The sequence below is a fragment of the Passer montanus genome, unplaced genomic scaffold, assembly GCF_014805655.1.
Source record: "Passer montanus isolate IOZ18808 unplaced genomic scaffold, ASM1480565v1 scaffold25, whole genome shotgun sequence".
NCBI classification, from domain to species: Eukaryota; Metazoa; Chordata; class Aves; order Passeriformes; family Passeridae; genus Passer; species Passer montanus.
In genome coordinates this window covers 4621121-4640234 of record NW_024367149.1, presented here as the reverse complement: position 1 = coordinate 4640234, position 19114 = coordinate 4621121, and the positions used below count along the sequence as shown (strand labels likewise).

The 19114-nt window shown below is 55.3% G+C and overlaps 2 protein-coding genes and 1 long non-coding RNA gene across 3 annotated transcripts; 1 reads left to right on the top strand and 2 right to left on the bottom strand.

The window, feature by feature from the left end:
- Window positions 1–391: 391 nt before the first annotated feature.
- On the bottom strand, window positions 392–2870 carry FOXD2 (forkhead box D2). The gene is given in 5 exon segments (XM_039711585.1): window positions 392–705; window positions 1348–1997; window positions 1999–2042; window positions 2045–2497; window positions 2500–2870. Coding segments are annotated over 4 exon segments (1290 nt in total). The 5' UTR covers window positions 2789–2870; the 3' UTR covers window positions 392–705; window positions 1348–1493.
- On the top strand, window positions 1818–5041 carry LOC120503253. Its single transcript, XR_005627696.1, has 3 exons — window positions 1818–1954; window positions 4239–4298; window positions 4420–5041. It is a non-coding gene; the product is annotated as an uncharacterized LOC120503253 (long non-coding RNA).
- A 12340-nt stretch (window positions 5042–17381) lies between these two features.
- Window positions 17382–18381, bottom strand: FOXE3 (forkhead box E3). Its single transcript, XM_039711623.1, has one exon. The coding sequence runs from the start codon at window positions 18276–18278 to the stop codon at window positions 17382–17384; it is 897 nt and encodes a 298-aa protein (XP_039567557.1). The 5' UTR covers window positions 18279–18381.
- Window positions 18382–19114: the final 733 nt, after the last annotated feature.

Below are 19114 nucleotides of genomic sequence, written 5' to 3'. Positions count from 1 at the left end.
TTGGTTTTGTTTGGGGTTTTTTTTGGTGCCGTTTTTTTTTGGTTTTTTGGTTTTTTTTTTTTTGGGTTTTTTTTTTTTTTTTTTTTCCCTGGAAGATTCCAAAATCCAAGAAATAAAAAATAAAATTAACAAAAAATATATATCTGGGGATCTTTTGGCTTGCCGGCCCGCGGACCTGCAGCGGGGACCGCCACCGCGGGCCGGGCGGAGCGGCAGCCGCGGCGCGGAGCAGCCCCGCGCAGGCTGCGCGCCCGGCCGCGGAGGGGCTGCTCAGCCCCTGCCGAACGCCCGGGTGTCGCCGGCCCCAGGCTGGGAGCCTCCGGCTTCCCCGAGGCCCGAGAGGGGCTCTCGGCTCTCAGCGTGACAAAGGACATCGCAAAGAACGATTTGGTTTGGTTTTTTTTTAACCAGGTCACAAACATTTATTAATTTACACCAACGGTGGACAAAATTCTGTTGCCTTTTCCACATCAAATTATTCACAGATTCTCTCAATAAAATAGATATGACGGATGCACAACCAGTGAAGAGTTAACTGGACTCCGCTCATTAGCTCCCGAATAATCTATATACAAATAATTACCAATACACCAAAAAACCCACGCACGGAGGGGCTGAGAAAACGGGGATTAAAAAAAAAATAGTATGGGAATTCTCCAAACTTCCTGACGGATCCGATTTTCTTTTAAACGTGCATTTGAATGTCTAATTGGAAAAAAAAAAAAAAAAGAAAGAAAAAGAAAAAAAAAACCGCAGTCCTGAGTTTCACCGACTTTTCTTCTTCTTAAAAACAAAGAAACCTTAAACAGTGCCTTTTAAAACCAAACCCGAAGCTTCAAAGAAACTAAAAATAAGATCGGACCTTTAAAACATTTTCTTTGAGAGCAGGGGAGAGACAGACACACATGGCAGAACCTCCCGGCACAGAGACTCGCAGGAACGCAAAGGGGCTCGCTGCGGCCGGGGGCGTCCGCAGCTCCCCTGGCCGCTGTCCCAGGCGAGCTGGGGGACCCGCGGAAAACCCGCACCTCTCAAAGGAAACATTTCCGACCCTAAGAGCGTCTCGTTCTAACATGCCCCCCCTCCGCCCCTCACAAGACGTTGCGTGTTCAACCAGCCCAGGTCCCAGCTTATGCTACGGCCACTTTATAAATACGCTTTGGCGCTTGTAGGACCAAATCGTGTTATTCTTTCCCTCCTCCCGCCCTCCCGATTTGTTGAATTTTTTTTTTTTTTGCCCGAGCAAACAGAGACAAACAGATCTGGATGCCACTGAGCCTGGAAATTGCTAGGAAATAAATAAAAAATAAAAAAAAAAAAAAAAAAAAAAAAGGAAATATTTCCTACCTTAAAACACAACAGGAGGAGATGGGGGGGGACACGGGGAGAGGGAAGGGGAGCAGTTTCGGAGGAGTGGGGGAGAGCTGGAAAGGGGCCGTTTGCTTCGCGACTCTCCCCCCATCCCCCTCCCCTTCCCCAGTCCCCAGCACACTTTAAAAATGACAGCTGCTGAGGGTTGTGATTTTACTGGAAAAGTTCTGGGCCGGCTGGAGGAGCGGCTCGTGTGCCAGGCTGACCTGGGGCTGTGCCGGGGCCAAGGCGGGGCTGAGCACGGCCAGGACCTGCGCCGGGGGGCCCGCCTGGCCGGCGGGGTAGGGCGCGGCGGGCGCGACGCTGGGGTTGGTGCTGGGCGGCGGGGGCACGGCCCCCCCGATGATGTTGTCTATGGAAAAAGAGGGCCGGGAGGGGTGGTTGGTGCCGCCGCTGCCGCCGCCGCCGCCGCCGGCGGGCGAGGGGTCCGGCTTGAGGGTCTGGAGGAGGGCGGCGGGCAGGGCGGTGGGGCTCAGCTGGGGGTGGTAGAAGGACTTCCTGCAGTTCAGCTCGCCGCCCAGGAAGGAGGGCAGCCCCGAGGCGGCGGAGAAGACGGAGGCGGCGGCGGGAGGCGGCGGAGCCGGTAACGGGCAGTGCGGCGCCGGGAAGGGGAAGGCGCCCGCGGCGCCGCCGCCTCCGCCACCGGGATGGTGGTGGTGGTGGTGGGGGTAACCCTGGAGCTGCAGGCCGTAGTTGTAGCCGTAAGGTCCGTAGGCGAAGCCGGGCAGGAAGGCGGCGGGGTCGGCGGCCCCGGCCCGCAGCAGCAGCTCGGGGTGCGGCGGGTGCAGCTGCTGCTGCCGCTTGAAGCGCTTCCTCCGGCGCAGGAAGCTCCCGTTGTCGAACATGTCGGCGGACTCGGGGTCCAGCGTCCAGTAGTTGCCCTTGCCCGGGTTGCCGGGCTCCCGGGGGATCTTGACGAAGCAGTCGTTGAGGGAGAGGTTGTGGCGGATGCTGTTCTGCCAGGCGGGGAACTTCTCCCGGTAGTACGGGAAGCGCCCGCTGATGAACTCGCAGATCTCGCTCAGCGTCAGCCGCTTCTTGGGGCTCTGTAGGATGGCCATGGTGATGAGGGCGATGTAGGAGTAGGGCGGCTTCACCAGCGGGTTCTTCCCCCCCGCCCGCGGGCGCAGGCCGGCTCCGAGCCGCCGGCGGGGGACAGCCGCTCCGGGGACCCCCCCATGCGCGCCTTGGCCGCCCCGCTCCGCGGCAGCGCCAGCCCCAGCGGATCGCCGCCGTCCTCCTCGTCCTCGTCCTCCTCGTCCTCGTCGTCCTCCTCCTCCTCGCTGTACTTGCCCCCATCCTGGGGCGGGCCCACCACGTCGATATCCGCGTCCTCCACCTCGGAGAGCGGCTCTTCCTCCGGGGAGCGCTCGGACATGATCCCGCAGCCGCCGCCGCCGCTGCTGCCCAAAGTCATTGTTGTGCGGCCGGGGCGGCGGGGCCGGGCTCCCCCCCCCACCTAGCGGCGGCTCCCGGGATGGGCCCGGGGCCGTGCCGGAGGGCTGGAAGAGGGAGGGGGGAGGGCAGAAGTGGGAAGGCGGCTCCCCCCTCCCCACCCCTCCCGAGCTGGGACCCGGTGGAAACGCTCCCACACTGCGCCCGCTGCCAGCGCTCCCCAGGCCTTTATACGGCCCCGGCATCACGTGGCGCCCGCCGCAGCCCCCGCGGGGCACGATGAGGGACTGCCCGGCCGGTCCCCGGGGAGCGTGTCCCCCGCCCGAGATGCTTTCGAGGAAAGGCGCTGCCCGCTCCCCTGGCGCTCGGATGCCCCCAGCTTGTCCGGAGCCGCTGCTGTAGGAGGGGGGCGATCGGCGCTGGATAAAGCCCCTCCCCGGCCCAAGCGCCCCGCGGCGCTGGAGGCTCCCAGACCCCATTCCTGCGCGGTGCGACGGTCGCCTTCCTCGGCTCGGGGGTCCGCGGAGGGTCCGTTCTGCCCCCGAGGGCTGCCCATCCCCGAAGCTGGGGGATGAGCTGCTGAGCTCCCGCAGCCTCGCCGACAGGGACCCTCACTCCTCCAGGACCGAGCCTTCGGCCCCCTGGAGGGGTCCGGTGAATTTGGGGATCCCCGGTGCCCTTCTCCACGCGCTTACGTCACCGACACGTCACCGAGGCCGGAGCACCCTGCCTGGAAACCCGCCTCCTCCGAGGGCTCCCACGGAAGGGATGCTGCGCCCGGCAGGTGCGGGCCGGAGGGCGAGGAGCAGCGCTCTGCCGAGCCTCTCTCCCGCCAGAAAGAACCAAAGCGAAGGCTGTGCGTGTCCGCGGGCTGCTGGGACCGCACCCGAGTCCTGCATCCCCTCCCGAGGAGCCTGGCCCGGCCGGGTACCACTTTCCGAGGCGGCCCGCCCGCAGCCCGGCCAGGCCCAGGATCCCCTCGGGAAGGGGAATATCCTGCGGCCTCGGGAGCTCCTGCTGCCGCTCTCTGCCTCCGCTTCCCTGACGGCGGGCAGGAGGAGGTGTGGGCAGCAGACGCCCACCTTGTCGCTGTAGGGCTGCGGGCGAAGCGGGAGAATTTTGGGCTAAACAGCAGCACACAAGGTCCCCGGGAGCCGCCGCAGTGTCCCCGCGGGTGGCACAGCCCGCTGCCCCCCTCGCAGCTGCCCTGGCGCAGTCCGGGGAACACATCCACGGCTGAAGCTGCCCAGCCCATGTCCCGTAGGTGGCTGTGACAGCAGGTTGTCCCTGTCTCTGTCGCGGACGCTTTGAACCACGCTCGCGCTCTTAGGTTTCGGTTCGGTTTGTTTTCTCCCCTTGGAGGCTCTGCAAACACGTATCTGCTTTCCCGTGGGAGGATGCTTGGGGAGGGAGGAAGGGGATGGGCTCCTCCAAGGGGGTACCACGAGGAGATGTCCCCGTCCCCCCGCCAGGGCCGCGTTCGGCAGTGTGAGAATCCGCGGTGATGAATTGCCAGTCTCTGCCGTTAACAGGTGCGAGCATTTGGTGATAAAATCTCCAGCACTAATACCGGGGAGCCGGGCCAAACAGCTGCGCGGCCCCGCTTCCAAATGCCGGTCACAATTACTCAAGCCCTAACGACTCGGTGCACAGGCTCGGCGAATTCGGCGGGACCCCGAGGAGAGGGCAGAAGCGGACGCCTCCGTCCGCGCATCTCCACTGCAAGCAGCATTTCAGAGCCGGAGCCTCTGCGCGGAGTCGATCGCATCCTCCTTCCTCGCGCGGACATCGGGAAGAATTTCTCGATCCGAAGGGGAAAGTAGAGGGGAAAACGTGCTGAGAGTTTCTCGGGAAAGTGGGAAGTCTGTCCCGCGGGCGCGTCTCAGCTCTGGGGGAGCTTTCCTGAGCTTTCACTTTTACACTTCTTCGATGTTCCTAACCTGTGTTCACAACACATACGCATATATTTCCCTCTCATAAGTTTGCGTGTATCTATGTATTCAACTATGTCTATATTTATTGTCTTTCTTTCCCCGATATATTATTTTTCACATACAGAAGTATATATAATTGTCTAACGCGGAGCAATGCCTCGGAGATGCCGCATCTTTCCTACCAACATTGTTTAAACTCTCCATTCATCAGCCCGGTGGAAAAGCGATGGGAAGAACAAATGGAAGAGAGCGGAGAGGGAAAAGACCCGAGCCGCTTTCCATTTTTATTAAGTAAAATAATAGTTATGCCTCCCCTACATAAACGAAAGTGTCATAAAAAATTCCGAAGCAGCTGCCAGAGATTTCGACCACACACACAACGGGGCGATTGAATTTCCACTTGGTGCATTTCATGGCAGCGAGGAACCGCCGGGAGCTGCGCCTTGTGCCTCTGCAGGGCGGCGGAGGGGAGGGCTGGGGGGCAGCAAAATGACGCGCTGCGAGCGGCCGGGGGCAGGGGACACTTCCCGGGGGATGCTCCGGGGGAGAAGATGCTCGGCCGCCCCCCGGTTGTAGGGCAGCTGCCTCCCGATCGCTCCGTGTGCAGGCTGGCCCCGCACGGCTCGAAGCGAAACAGATGTGGGTGTCTGCTGCCTGCCCACCCTGCCCTGCCCCGGCTGCCGCCTCTCCCCGTCTGCAGAGGTGGGGAAACCTCGGGGGGAGCCCCCCGCCACGGGGAACAGGGGTGGAGCCGCTTGCTGCTGTAGTCATGGTCATGGGGACCGCGATGAGGTCGAAAATGAACGGGGGAGGCGAGAAGGGCCGATGCGAGGCGCTGCTGATGGGATGCGGCCGGTGCCTCGTCCCGCTGCCGCCTGGACCCGGCTCTGGCGCTCGGCATCGCGCACCCCGAGCGCCGCAGCTGCAGGAGCAGCGCGTCCCGGCCGCCCGGCACCCACGCGATCTCTGCCTGTTTCAAGGCACTTTATGGTTAAAGTAGGGGCTGATCCACAATGGAACGAGAGTGAATGAATCCCGCTCTCTCCGTCTCCGAACGGCTTCTGTGCGCCGAGTCGGTCTCAGCCTCGGCTTTGCCACGCAAGATCGGCTGCAGAAACAAATCAAAACGAGAAAAAGTACCTAAACTACACCCGTCCCGAGACGATTTAGAAAAGGGAAACCCTGGGCTGAAACAAACCAGATGGTGGGATCCCAGACACGGTGCACACGCTCTCATACACACACACACACACACACACACGCTCCTGGCCGTGCATCCACACACGGAGCGCACACACACACAAACACACACACACACACACACACACACACACACGCGCTCCCGGCCGTGCATCCACACACGGAGCCACGGGCGCGTTTTAATGTGCGCCGGGGTAAGAAATGATGTGGTCTCCCGAAAGAAAAGCCCTATTGATCTACACGAAAAGATTGCTTTGTCATCGCCCCGCTGAGCCCGGGCATGCTAGGCTGGGACGGAAGCATTTTTCCTTGGGCAGATTTTTAATTTTTCTGCTCTCCTCTCTGCAGTATTTCCTTACAGACAGCCTCGCTTCCCGTTTGAACCCAACTCTGCTTTACATTTCACGTCAAATGTGCGGAATCAAACGTGCGTGGAGATGAGTGCTGCTGGAGTGGAGAGAGTCTCAAAAAAGTCTCAAAAGTAGGGGGAAAAAAAAATAAAGGCCATCAACCGATTTTTTTTTTCTCCTTTAAATTGATTTTCACTGTCTTTCCCGCCTGCCTTAATGAGGTGTTTGATCCAGGCGTGTGGGGTGGGTGTTTGAAGCCCTGCTCTGACGGCTTCAGCAGGTGGATCCCCACGGCTGAGGTTTTCCCCTGGGTGTCCCAGTGTCTCCGCCCGGGTCGGAGATCCTGAAAGCTGCAAAATTAGCCACAACGATCAGGGCACCCTTTTTTTTTTTTTCCTTTGTTTTTTTTTCCCCCACACAGGGAAAAACTCTTGTCCTGGCCGTCCGCCCAGAGCGTTATTTGGTGGGGGTGCAGTCGGAGGGCAGAACACGAAGCCCGGAGCACCGCAGGGTGCTCCCGCCCCGGCTCCGGTCGTGCCCACCCAAAGAGCATCTCCCGGCGCGGGGTTTAGCGGGGGAAAGCCCCGGGAGGGGAAGCTCTTGGGAATCGTGGAAAGTTCAGCTCCAGCCCCGCCGACGTTGCTCCCACACCCTTCCAGATGATCTGCTGGGTTTGTGATCCATAATCGTTCTTGTTGCTTCTGCCGAGCAGCATCTAAATTCGTTTATTCTGATGAGAACCGCATCTACAAGTCCCCCAAGGCTCAGTGATGGATTTTTCTTTATTACCTCGTTATCAAGTTTGGCTGACCTCTAACTTCTCTGAAAACATGAACAAGACAGACCTGCTGCTGCCTGGGCTGCCCCAGGGGGCTCTTTTTCCACTTATGTGATTTCCTTTGATATTATTCCTCTTCTTTCCATATCCAAGGCTCAGCCCTTCAGTGCTTCCTGCAGTTCAGCCCTTTTTCCAGCCCCGCACTGCCAGCTCCCAGCTGCAAAGATCAGTTTGCAGCCTGCACACCACGAGCTCCCAGCACAGGGAGGTCAGTGGGAATGGTGGTGACAGATAGTGAGAGATACATGAAATTCCCAGATTGAAAACCACCGGAGCCAAGTGCCAATATCCATCCCTGCAGCGTTCAGATGTTGGACAGCTCGGGTTTGTTGACTTGACTTTTCAAATGTATGTGTCTTAAAGTCCACACCAAAAAAGGCCTGCATTTCAATGAAGGCTTTTCCCAGGAACCCTATTTGCAGAGCTGAGTCCCCATGAAACTTTGGAGCACAATTATCCCTGTCTTTTCTGTTCCTCAGGCAAGGGGGAAACATGGTAAAAACACGTTCATTTAGGTGCTATGATCTGACTTTAGGACCTTAGTTTTGAGCTTGCATTTCCAAAACTTTGCCTCCTGCTCTCTCTTCATAACTGATCCCATCCCTTGTGGGTTTGGAGCCCACTAGACAAGCTCATCCACAGCTTAACACTCAACTGATTAACTTGACTTGCTCTAAGCCCTTTCTTTGTACCATTCTTCATCAATCTGACACGAAAAGAGATACACATACTTACATGACTCAGAGGAACACTGCATTTTCAAGCCATAAACCACCAGGTGCACTTCTGAGACTCACCAAAGTCAGCTCTCCTGATTGCCATAAAAAACACATTAGCCAAAGGCCAATGCATGTGGAAGGCAATTATGCTCTGGCACATGGCAATGTGTATAGAACAGCCTGGTAACTGTGCCTACCACACAAGGAAAAATATCCCTGTGAAAACAAGCCTGCTAAATCACTTCATTCTTTCCAAAATCCCCTGAAAATAGAAGGTAGGATTTTCAAGGTTTTTTTGGGAGGTGAGATATACATGTGGGAGAGAATCATATTTTCCAAAAGTGGGTGCACCAGTGCAAGAACCTGAATAAATGGCCAGACCCACAAGGATTTAGAAACACATGATGAAGTTTCTGAATCCAGGTTTTCCATGTTACATCTGATCATGCCACACTTGTCCAGGAAATCCCTAATGCTGAGTTTTCTGCATTCAGCGTTTCAGCAGCTCATGCCCACCTCACCCACTGAGATCACAAAAGTCCACTTCTGCCAGAAGTGCCAGCTGAGGACCTTCAACTTGGGTGCCAGAAGCAGTACAGAGAGGGCCTTCAAAGGAGGGAGTGACAGAGAAGGTGGAAAATTACTGAAATATAGTTTGATCAGTATAAAAAGGTTTTAGGTTTATTTTGGTTTGGTTTGGTTTGGTTTGGGATTTTTTTCATGTAGAAAAAGGTTGGGGATAGGAGTCTTTGTGGAAGCATCCAGCAATCTCCAGCTGGGAATCAGATCCTGATCCATCTGTATCCTTCTGAAAAATCAGCCCTGCATGAACATGCTGATATCAATGGAGCTGCCTTGCAAAGACCTTCATAAATATATCTTGCCTCCTGACCTTATATAAGATTGCACAGAAATATAGCACAGGGCTCACTTTCCCTCTTCCCATCTTGGGAAGGAGTTGAATAAACAGAGAGAAACAACTGCAACCTAAATTATGGGAAGAGATGTGAGGCATCTCACACATGTAGAGAAGCAGAGGCAGAACCTTTAACCCTCTCCCCTTATTTAGTAAAGGACTGTCAGGTGGAAAAAATATTAAACTGCACCACTTTAATATTGTGGCTAAACATGCACAGAAGGGTGAATCTCAGCTCCAGACAGGTCTGAACTTTTGTTCCTTTCTTCAAACCACCTGAAGAATCTGCTACCCTGAGCTGCACAGGGGCAAGAGAGGGGAAACCTGTCAACAGACAGATTGAAATTAATCCAGCCACTCTGGGGGTATTGAGGCTTCACATACACACACTTCTTGCACTTACTGCAGGCAAACCACTGCTTACCCTTGCTGGGAAGAGGAAAATGGATCACTCACATGGAAGAAGCAGCACTGAGGGCTGATGAAAGAAAGGCTGATGTTTCACATCTGGCTTTATGTTACTTGGAAATTTCTATGATTTCTTCAAGATGGATATTTAGCATCACCCAGCTAACTGGATCGCAGCAGCGCTCAATATGAAATGCCTTTTCCTATTCCCATTTTCCAGGCTTTTGTACAGTCTAGCTATTGAGCATTCAAATTGTGATCTAAGAGGACATAAGTTAAACGTTCCTGAAAATACACGGCTGGGGTCCTGCGGGGGATGCAGGCTGGTGGGCTTCCCTCCAGTGCAGAGATAAGCGTGCCATCTAGAGGAAATCCCTTTTATTGCCAGCGCTGGCAGCTGAAAATTATCCAATAAAGCATAATTAACCTCTGGCTTCAGAGAAAATCCTCCACCCGTGCCCTGCTGCTCTGAGCTGCTGCACAGGCACGTCGTGGCAGGCTGGTGATGCTCCGAGGCATCGGGGTGGTTTGGGAAGCTCCTGAGTGCTCAAGGGACATCCCAGCCCAGCCTGGCACCAGCTGGCCTGACCCCTGCCCAGTCCCCCCGTCCCACCATGAATGAGCAAAGGAGAAAAGGGCGATGTGGCTGTTTCCACGGCACGCGTCGGTGCCCGGGGAAGGCAGGAGGCTCACGCAGGGCGGAGAAGGAGGCGGGATGTCGCGGATAATGCCCTCCAGTGGCTGCCAGCAGCGGGCTGCACCCACGGGCGCCGATGGGCACCCGCTGAGGCCCCAGGTGCACTAAGGGAGGCGGTGGGGGGGCCACCTCCTCCACCAGCAGCTCCCACCCTGTGGAGCCCTCGGGGGCTGGCAGGGGTGTGCAGAGCACAGCCAACAGTGGGGAGGGGGGCCTGGCCTCCTGTGGGGCAGACTCACATGTCCACTCATTTTTCCCAAAGAAAAATCTCCTGCACAGCTACGTCCCCAGGCTGGGCTGCCCTCACATGCTGCTGCTGGCGTGGGCACCCTCACCCAAAGCTTCAGGCATGGTTGTAGGTGTGGGACATGGGGCATCCACAGCTCCTGTGCTCAGCCCACTGAACCTCACAGCATCCATATCCCACTCCTTTCTTTTTTCCACCACCACCACCACAGCACATCTGCAGTCACTAGCACAAGGCTGTTGTCCCACTAATAAAAACAAACTCTTCCAGCCCTAAAGACAATTGAAAAACAGTGATCTAGGTTCAAGCAGAGGGACGAGTGCTACTCCCCAGCAGGCAGCTGTCTTGTAAAAATGGGAATCCTTGCAGAAAACAAAACCTTCAGAGATGGAGAAAGAGCAGGAAAGATCTCACATGAGAGAAATCTTATTCTGCAGAAAAAGCAGGTGCATGCTTCAGCAGGGATTATTTGGAGAGAAGCTGCTATTGCATTTATCTGTTGATATTCTACAGGGTTTTATAGATATCTATTTTTTCATCACTTTTACTGAAAATTATTCTCATTTTCCATGCTATCTCAGAAGATCTCCAACAAGTTGCTCTCTGATGCTTTCAAGTAAGGCTGAACTCCAGCAGCACTTTTTAGGTTTTAATGGTGATCTTTTTCCATTTTGAAACCTCCACATCTTTTCACCCACACGTGTGGACTCTCAGGCTCCACTCAGGACTTGGAGATGCTGCTCTCACCACTGCACAGTTGTTGTTCTCTCCCCAGCTCCATGGCAGGGAGGGAAGGTGTGGATGTGTCCGTAGCTCACCGCAGGTCCTTGTCACTCACATGGAGCAGAGGGTTTCATGGCACTGCCCCGGGAGCCCGTGCACTTTATACATCTCCTATTTCCTGTCATTACTGAGAAGAGCCTAGTTGCAATAAAAATCTGGGCTCCAATCCTACAAACACTTATGCCTGAGCTTAACTCTAAGCACGTGAGCCGTCAAAGGGGGCTATTCATGTGCTTAAAATTTAAGCATGTTCTTAAGCGCCTGCAGGCCTGGAGTCTGTCACTGGAGGGATTTGTGCCTTAAGCCCATATTCTGGGTCATTATCCCTTTCATGTCTTCTCTGCCATCTCAGAAGATGCTTCAACGGGGAATTTTCAAGTTCTTCAATAAACTTTGTCTTCCAGAGCGGGCTGGATTCTTGCCTATTCTATGGGGCAATTTTCCTCTGTTGCCTCCCCTCCCCCTGTGAGCGATAATCCTGTGCTATTTCATGCTTGGCCAGACAATTAAGCCCTCTTGCTGCTTGGCTCTGTCTTTGTTATGTATAATTGTTCCAAATAATTAGCCACTATTGCACGCTATTCTGAAACTACTTTGTATTGCAATTATACTTAGAGGGTGAGCATCAGCTGGGGAGAATCCAAGCAGCAGACAGCCTGGAAAGAAAGGCCTTGGAGCCGGGGAGGATGGATACGTGCTTAAACCAACACTGTGGAAAAGCGAACAATAAGTAACCAGGCAGGAGCAAATGCGGCTTGGAGAGGGTCTGTGGCTGTGGGGTCCGGGCAGGAGAGCTGAGGGTGGGCCACAGGGCCTGGCCTGGCTGTCACCTGGCTGTCACCTGGCTGCCACCTCGCGGGTGCTGCCCACAGTGCAGGAGGCAAAACCACACCCCGCTCCCATCGCTTCCATGGCGACCTGAAGGGAGCATCTTGACCAAGCGGCCACTTGAGCCACCTCAGGGAACACGAAGCTCTGCTGGGATGCGTTTTGGGGTCTGGCAAGAACATGCTCCCTTCTAATTGTGTCTCTGGGATGGCAAAACTTGTGATTTTTGAGGGTGAAGGCTCTGGACGATGAGGTTGGTTTGGCAGCCTCCTGTTTTCCCCTGGGTAAATGCATTTCTGTTACAGAGGAGTGCTGGATAGGATGCTCTCCGGAGTTACAGCTCCATATAAACATCTTTCTGAAACTGAAAATAATGAGCCACAGCAGAATCCTCTCAGCTTTATTCAGACTCCTGTCTTTTAAGCAGAGAATATCTGAAAAGGGTACAGCCAAGACCTGGGTTGGCCTGACCTGCACAGGTGCACTAATTCCTCTTCTGAAACCCATGGCTGCCCTGAGTGAAGAGCCAGGGAAGTCAGTGGGCTTGGACAATTTTATGCTTTTTGAGGTCCATTTGCTCCAGCCAGATTAGATCACTTGAAACCTCCTGAAAATGGGTCTACAGATGTGATTTGGTTTCCAACACCTGATTAGCAGGAGAGTTTTAACACCAAGATGAGATGACTCTGGTGCAGATGGAAAGCACCCAAAATGTCTGACACCATCGGGCCCATTCTCTGCAGAGATCATACCCTGCAGCCTTTGGCTCAGCAGTGCTGATGCAGATGAAAAATGAACTTTTCCCAGGTGTGTAAGTGGCTTAGGTGCACCTTTTCTCCATGCAACACCCTGAGCTGCCACAAGCCAGAGCTGCTTGCTGGTGCTGGGGTAGCACAGTTGATTCATTACGTTCATAAACCCAGCTGCTGCAGTGGAACCATTTCAGCAAGCACAGTGCAAAGGCTGTGAAATTACTTCACCCCGGATCTCTCCCAAGAGCTTGTAGGTGTTGTGCTGCCAACGCTCAGGCTCTGCTGCTTTGCCTGGCACTTTGGGTGCTGTTAAGAGCCAGGCCAGCCCCCAGCTCTGCCATGCAACCATCGTGCAGCACATTTCAAACACAGTCAGGCTGCCAATGAGACTGGCTGCTGCAGAGGAGTGATCTGTCATCACCAACCCCTCCCCTTCCATCAAGGACGCGGATTCTCGCTGTGCTTCCACTCCTTTCCCTATTTTCACTCTAGGGAGGAGAACTGCAGGGGACAGCCAACACAGCCCAATCCTGTATCCTGTGCCCAGCGATGGCTTGGGAAAAGGATAAAAGAAGGTACGGCCAGAGAAACCACTTCCCTTTGAAACCTCCCCAGAGTGAGCAAGTGGTGTATAAAGCCCAGAGGTTGCATCCAGCCCACCCGTTTCACAACGACCCTCCCCGAACAAGCTCCACTGTGTCTCATCCCACCGCGCCCCAAAACCGCCGATCTCCCGATCCCCGGCAGCCGTGAACAGCACCCCAAAGGCCGGGATGCTGCCGGTACGTGCTGAGCATCCCCTCGGGAGCCGGGAGCGGCTTCCCAGGGCTTTCCGCTGGAGGTCAGTGTTGGCCTGAGCACGCCGGCTGTCGCTCGGGGCCGGGCCGCCCCTGTCGCCCCCCGCCGCCGTGTGACACCCGCGGAGCACAGCGGCGGGGGGAGCGCGGCGTTGCCTTGCACTGTACAAACACAGCGGCTCCATCCCCTGCTCCTGTCCTTGGAGGAACTTTCCGAGTATAAAGGATCTAAACAACACAGCAGAAGTGGTGATCGATCCCCGACACCCCGAGATGTAGCTCAAGCTTGGGCAGTGCTGACTCCCAGATGCTAATTTGTTCAAATCTTATTATCTGGCAAAGCAAATCTCAGCCGGTCCCACTGCACCCACTGCCCATGTCCCCATCACCGCCTGACTTTACCAACTCAATCTTGACCTCCAAGAAACACCACTGTCTTCAAGCCACATATCTGCAAAGGGCAAAGTATTGCACAGAATAACAGTGCCAGCAAGTTATGGTGTAACATTTCCAGCACTGAGACTGTCAGTGAACAGCTGGCAGCATCCAGAAAAAACCTAACACTACCAGAGGGATCGGCAAGTTCTTCAGGAAATGTGTTTCAACTAAAATTCCAGCTAGTGCTGTGTGTGTTTGTAACAGGGTGGAAAACACTATTTACAGTCTGGGAATATAATCTGGAAAGAGCATTTCTTGCTGCTTGTTTGAGCCTGTTGGAAGCAGCAGGAAGGTGGTACGAGCATGAAGCGTGCCGAACGCTGTTGTGCACACACGGCAGCTCAGGCGGTCCTCCCTGCATAGCCAGAGTTTCCCAGTGAAAGACAAACATCTTTTCAAAGTGGCAGCTCATTTTGGCTATGTGTTTCTGAACGTGCAGCCTGGGTTATCTGAAATCAGCCTGATTTGCAAGGAGTTATCCCCTGAGAAGTCAAAGAAGATAGCCCAGATTGCCAGCAAATCTCTTTGGTCCCCGGGATGGATTCCACCTCCCCCATCAGCATCTCACCGGCTCGGGACAGGGCTCTCTCCACCATGGGGAAACACAGAGTACCTCTTGCCATCACCCTGAGGTACGACATTCTTTCCACAATCTCAGAAAGCACAGAAAGTATTTTGTAAAAAAAAAAAAAAACCACCTCTGTCTTTTGTGTGAGCTTGAGATTGTTACAACTGTCATTACATAATATTCCCTTAACTCCCTAAATAAAGAGAGGAGGATTTCCAAGGAGACTTGATTTCACAACTGAAATCTGAGTGATAATTACTCCTGTTTCATTCAAATCCCTCTTATTCACTAAACAGGGACATCGAAGAGACACTAAAACAGATGAAGAGCTCAGGTATAAACTTTACAAAGCTTAAAACTACTCTGTGCCAGCAAGGCTCATGCTTTACATGACACCTTAATCCTACTCATTTGCTAGATTCACCCTAACTGTAAACAAAGCTTTGAAATGGAAGCTTAAAAGCCTCGTTGGGATACATTAACTTAACCAAGAAGACACTCTTAAGGCATTAGTTTAATGACGATCACAATACAAGTTGCCAGAGTTTTGTGCATGTGAGGATTAATATCTACAGGAAAAAGAAGAAAAGGGGTTTGTTCCCCCTGTTTTCCAGCTGTTTGGCAGTGTAAGGCCCGCGGTGGGGGTGGTTTATTGGTGCTTGCAGGGGGCTCTGGGCTGCCTGGCAGACAGGGATATATACCAGGGAAGATGTGCAACCCGGTGCTGCCCACCAGGGGTTGTCCCTACACACCAGGATGGGGTCATCTGCTCTCTCCAAGCCAGGTTTTTGGGAGTCAGTCACTGTGGGGACTCACACACACCAGAGCCACCTTGGCTGAGGAGAGCCCCTCTTGCACAGGCACAGGGGGGGATCTCTTGCAGACACATCCCTAAATCTGGAGCTGGATGCCACTGTGCAGAAAGCCCCACAGCAGGAGGGCACAGGCAGCTGGGGGACAGGAGCAAGTGACAGCCCAGTCCCCTTCAGCCCAGCCCTCATGGCTCCACCAGCACCTGAGTTAACACTCAGAGACAGCAGCAACTTGGAAAGCCCTTTCCAACACCAGCTCCCTGCTGCTGCAAGCCTCCATGGTGACTCTGGGGAGGAGCCAGCTCAGCTTGGTCTGAGTTGTCACGGCTTGGCCAACTCTTCCCAGGGCATCCCACCCAGGCAGAACCACAGCTTCTCCTGCCCAGCCAATATTGGCTTTATTTCATATCAGTACCTGGTTCTCCCCTGCCCCAGCAGCCCTCCTGCTCAGGGTCACACCCCGTGGAATCACAGCCCCATCAGCTGCCAGACCCAGAGTTTCTGGCACATGTCTGGCTCCGACACCCACGGTACTTAGGCAAGATTTCAAAAGCTCTTTTGTTAGCAAAACATTGCAGGATCGGGCCCTGGGAATTAATGTGAGCTATGACAAATGTCCTTTCTGCTGACTGTCCTTGCAAGTGATTATTTCAGCACCCCCCTTACGTGACCTCTTACATGTCACAGGCAGGCGTGGCACATTGCAAATTTCCATTAGACAGAAGATGTCTGCCTATGGATATCGTGTGGAGAGAGCCAAAGTATTCCAAGGGCTAAGTTCTTTGACAACACCCTTTCTGAGCAGGGTTATTGCCAGGAGAAAAGCACAGAAGCTGCTGCTGGAAGAGGGTGAAAGCTGAAATGGTAAAGCTGATGGACCAGAGAGGAGACTCAGCATTCAGCAACTCAGCTGAAGACAGCAGAGCAGTTTTAGAGACAGATGGAGGCCAAATTTTAAGGAAACTGAGAAGGAAAAAGCATTTTCTTCCCTCCATTCTCATACTAAACCCAGTCTCTGTTTCTGTGGAACACATAGAATGAAAGAATTAAAAGCCACAAGGTCCCAAGCTGTGGACAAAAGCTGATCCCCTGGTACCTGCCAGCACACCAGCTTTTGATCCTGCCCAGCAGCTGGGGAATGAGATGCTGTTTTACACCAAAGACCAGATGACGTCCAACTCCTTAGAGAGAAGAATGCCATAGGGACTACAGAAAACTGCTCTGCTTCAGAAGACACCTTTGGAAAAAAGGAGAGAAATCCTGGCTTGGCACTTTTACCCAAAGCATGTTTAAATTTTTTTTAAAAATGTAAATCTGGGGATGAGAGTTCTCCCTTCAAACCTTGTCAGGTGGTCTGGCTGGGAGTCCTTCAAATAAACAGCAGCAGCCCAACCAGTGAACAGGTTAGATTTTTAATTGATTTTGTTCCTAGGAAGAAAAACTGTGATCTCCTAATTTGATGGGCTAAATCAGAATTTCACCTGCAAGGGGTTCCTTGGGGGGAAGACACATCTCTTTATGCAAATGGAAATTATCAAGTCCAGCAAGAGCTCCATGGGGAAACCTTGTAGGAATTGCCATTTGGTTTTAAGAAAATCATAATAAAAGAGAGAGTGTTAAAAAGAGTCACTAAAAATGTAAGATGTGGCAGTGTCACAACAGCAGCATCAATCCATCTCCTACCAGTTATAAAACTGTGATTTTCTCTTGCTAAGATCCATCCAGAGCCAGAGGGACAGCAGCACTGGTCATGTTGGAAGAAAAAGCTTTATTTTAAAAAAGTCCTTTCTAACAATAAAAGTAATTTTTAAAAATAGTAAAAAGAAGTAGTCAAGTTGAGGTTTCTTTTCCTACAGGGAAAGGAAATGATAAACATCTTAAATATTCATTTAAAATCCAGTGAACTTGTTTAGTGGTTTGGGGGCTTTTTTGATAACTTTTCATTCCAGTTTCATGGGAGGCACTCAGAGAGGAGAGGAAAAAGCCCATTTGAGAGAGAGTTCCTGCATGTCACACCATGCGCCCCTCCTGAGTGTGCCCTGGGGTGCCCTGGGTGCTGCAGGTGCCATCCCCGGGGCCAGGCTGGGCACAAGGACAAGCACAGCCAGAAAACACCTTTTCCGGCAAGGAACGGAGCAGATAACCAGATATCGCCTTGCCTCCGCTTCAGAATAAGCTTAGAGAGAGAGGAATCGAGTCCTCCCAGCGGTGCGTGTCCGCACCCAGCCGGGACCCCCGCCTCCAGCCCAGCGGAGCCCACAGGAGGGAAAGTCCGCTTGTCCAGGGCCGCCCGTGGGAGCCCGGCGGTGCCGGGCCCCGCCAGGCCCATCACATGTACCGCTCCAGGCCGGCGGGGAAGCTGGGCTGCCTCATGTACGTGTTGCTGGAGCCGAACTGGCCGAGGGGCGAGGCGGAGAGCCCCAGGAGCTGCTCGCCGTGCTCGGCGCAGGCCGGGGCCCGCATGGCCGGCAGGCCCAGTCTGTTGGGAGCCCCGTAGAGCTGCGGGCTGCCGGGCGAGTAGCTGCCCTGGGCCACGGGCAGGTGTGGGGGCGAGGCGGCGTAGGGGTACGCCAGGGAGTTGGGGCCGGCCCGGCCCAGCAAGCCGGGGCTGACGGGCTGTGCCTGGAAGCAGGAGGGCTCGGAGCTGCCGGCAGAGCAGGCGGGAGCCAGCTCGGCCCCGGGCAAGCCCAGCGCGGGGTGGCCCAGCTCGGCGGGCGGTGAGGGCTGCAGGGCCTGCTGCCCGCTGATGAGGCTGTCGATGCTGAACATCCTGGGGTGCTGTGCCGGCGGCGCTGCCCCGGCTGCGTAGGGGTGGAAGACGCTGCTGGAGAGCTGGGGGCCGTAGCCAGGCGAGCAGAGGGCATTGGGGTAGGGCGCTGCGGGGGCCGCGGGGCGGCCGGCGGGCGGGGGCGTGAAGGCGCTGGAGTTCTGCATGTAGCCGGGGTAGGTGGTGATGTCGGTGCGCTTGAAGCGCTTCCTCCGGCGCAGGAAGCTCCCGTTGTCGAACATGTCCTCTGCTGCCGGATCCAGCGTCCAGTAGTTGCCCTTGCCGGGATGGCCGGGCTCCCGGGGGATCTTGACGAAGCAGTCGTTGAGGGTGAGGTTGTGGCGGATGCTGTTCTGCCACTTCTTCGGGTTCTCCCGGTAGAAGGGGAAACGCTCGGTGATGAACTTGTAGATGCCCCCCAAGGTGAGCTTCCTCTCGGCGGCGTTGGCGATGGCCATGGCGATGAGGGCGATGTAGGAGTACGGGGGCTTGCCCCGCTGCACCGGCCGCTTCCTGCGGCGGCCCCCGGCGGGCGGCTGCGGCTCCTCGGGCGGCAGCGGCGGCGGGGCGCCGGCAGCGTGCACATGCCTCGCAGGCAGGGGAAGCCGGCCGCGTTCATATACGGCCCTCGCCTTCCTCCTCCTCCTCCTCGGAGGATGGGGGGGAGCGGCGGGAGAAAGAGCCCCCCCGAGGGGAGGGGAAGGGGAGAGGGAGGGGAAGGGGAGGGGGACAGGCTCGGCGGCAGCTCCCTGCCGTGGGGAGGTCGGTCCCGAGCCGCTTGGCAATATATAGGGCGGTCGCCCCCCCCGAGGGGCGTGCGGTGCCGGCCCGCCCGGCCCCTCGCCCCCGGCGGGAGGAGGAGGCCCCCGGGGAGGGGTCCCGACTCCCAGGACTAAATCCCCCAGCCTCTCCTGGGGTTCCTTCCATAGCCATGCCCCCAGAGGTCCCTCCCCCGGGGGTCCCGGCCCTTCTCCGCGGCGCTCCGCTGTGCTCGGACCTGCTGCTTTCTCCCAGGAGAAAAACCAAACCAAACGAGTCCCGACGGCCGGCCCGGGGCGACTTGGGTGCTGCTGCCAGCCCCCAGCAGTGGAGCAGGTAACCTCCCCTCGCAACCCCTCCTGCGCTTGGATTTCGTTGTCTTTTTCCCCCGTGAAAAGCGCTCAGAAGTGGCCCCAACTCAGCGCGGGCAAGAGCCAGGGGCTGTGTCCGAAACCAAGCCCGTCGATTTGGTTACTTTGCATCTTGGTGAGACCGCCTAGGTAAGAAAATCCTGGGAAAAGGTTTTTTTCTTTTC

Excerpts from the sequence above, each read along its gene's own strand:
- FOXE3 (XM_039711623.1), bottom strand. The coding sequence starts at position 18,278 with ATGGCCATCGCCAACGCCGCCGAGAGGAAGCTCACCTTGGGGGGCATC.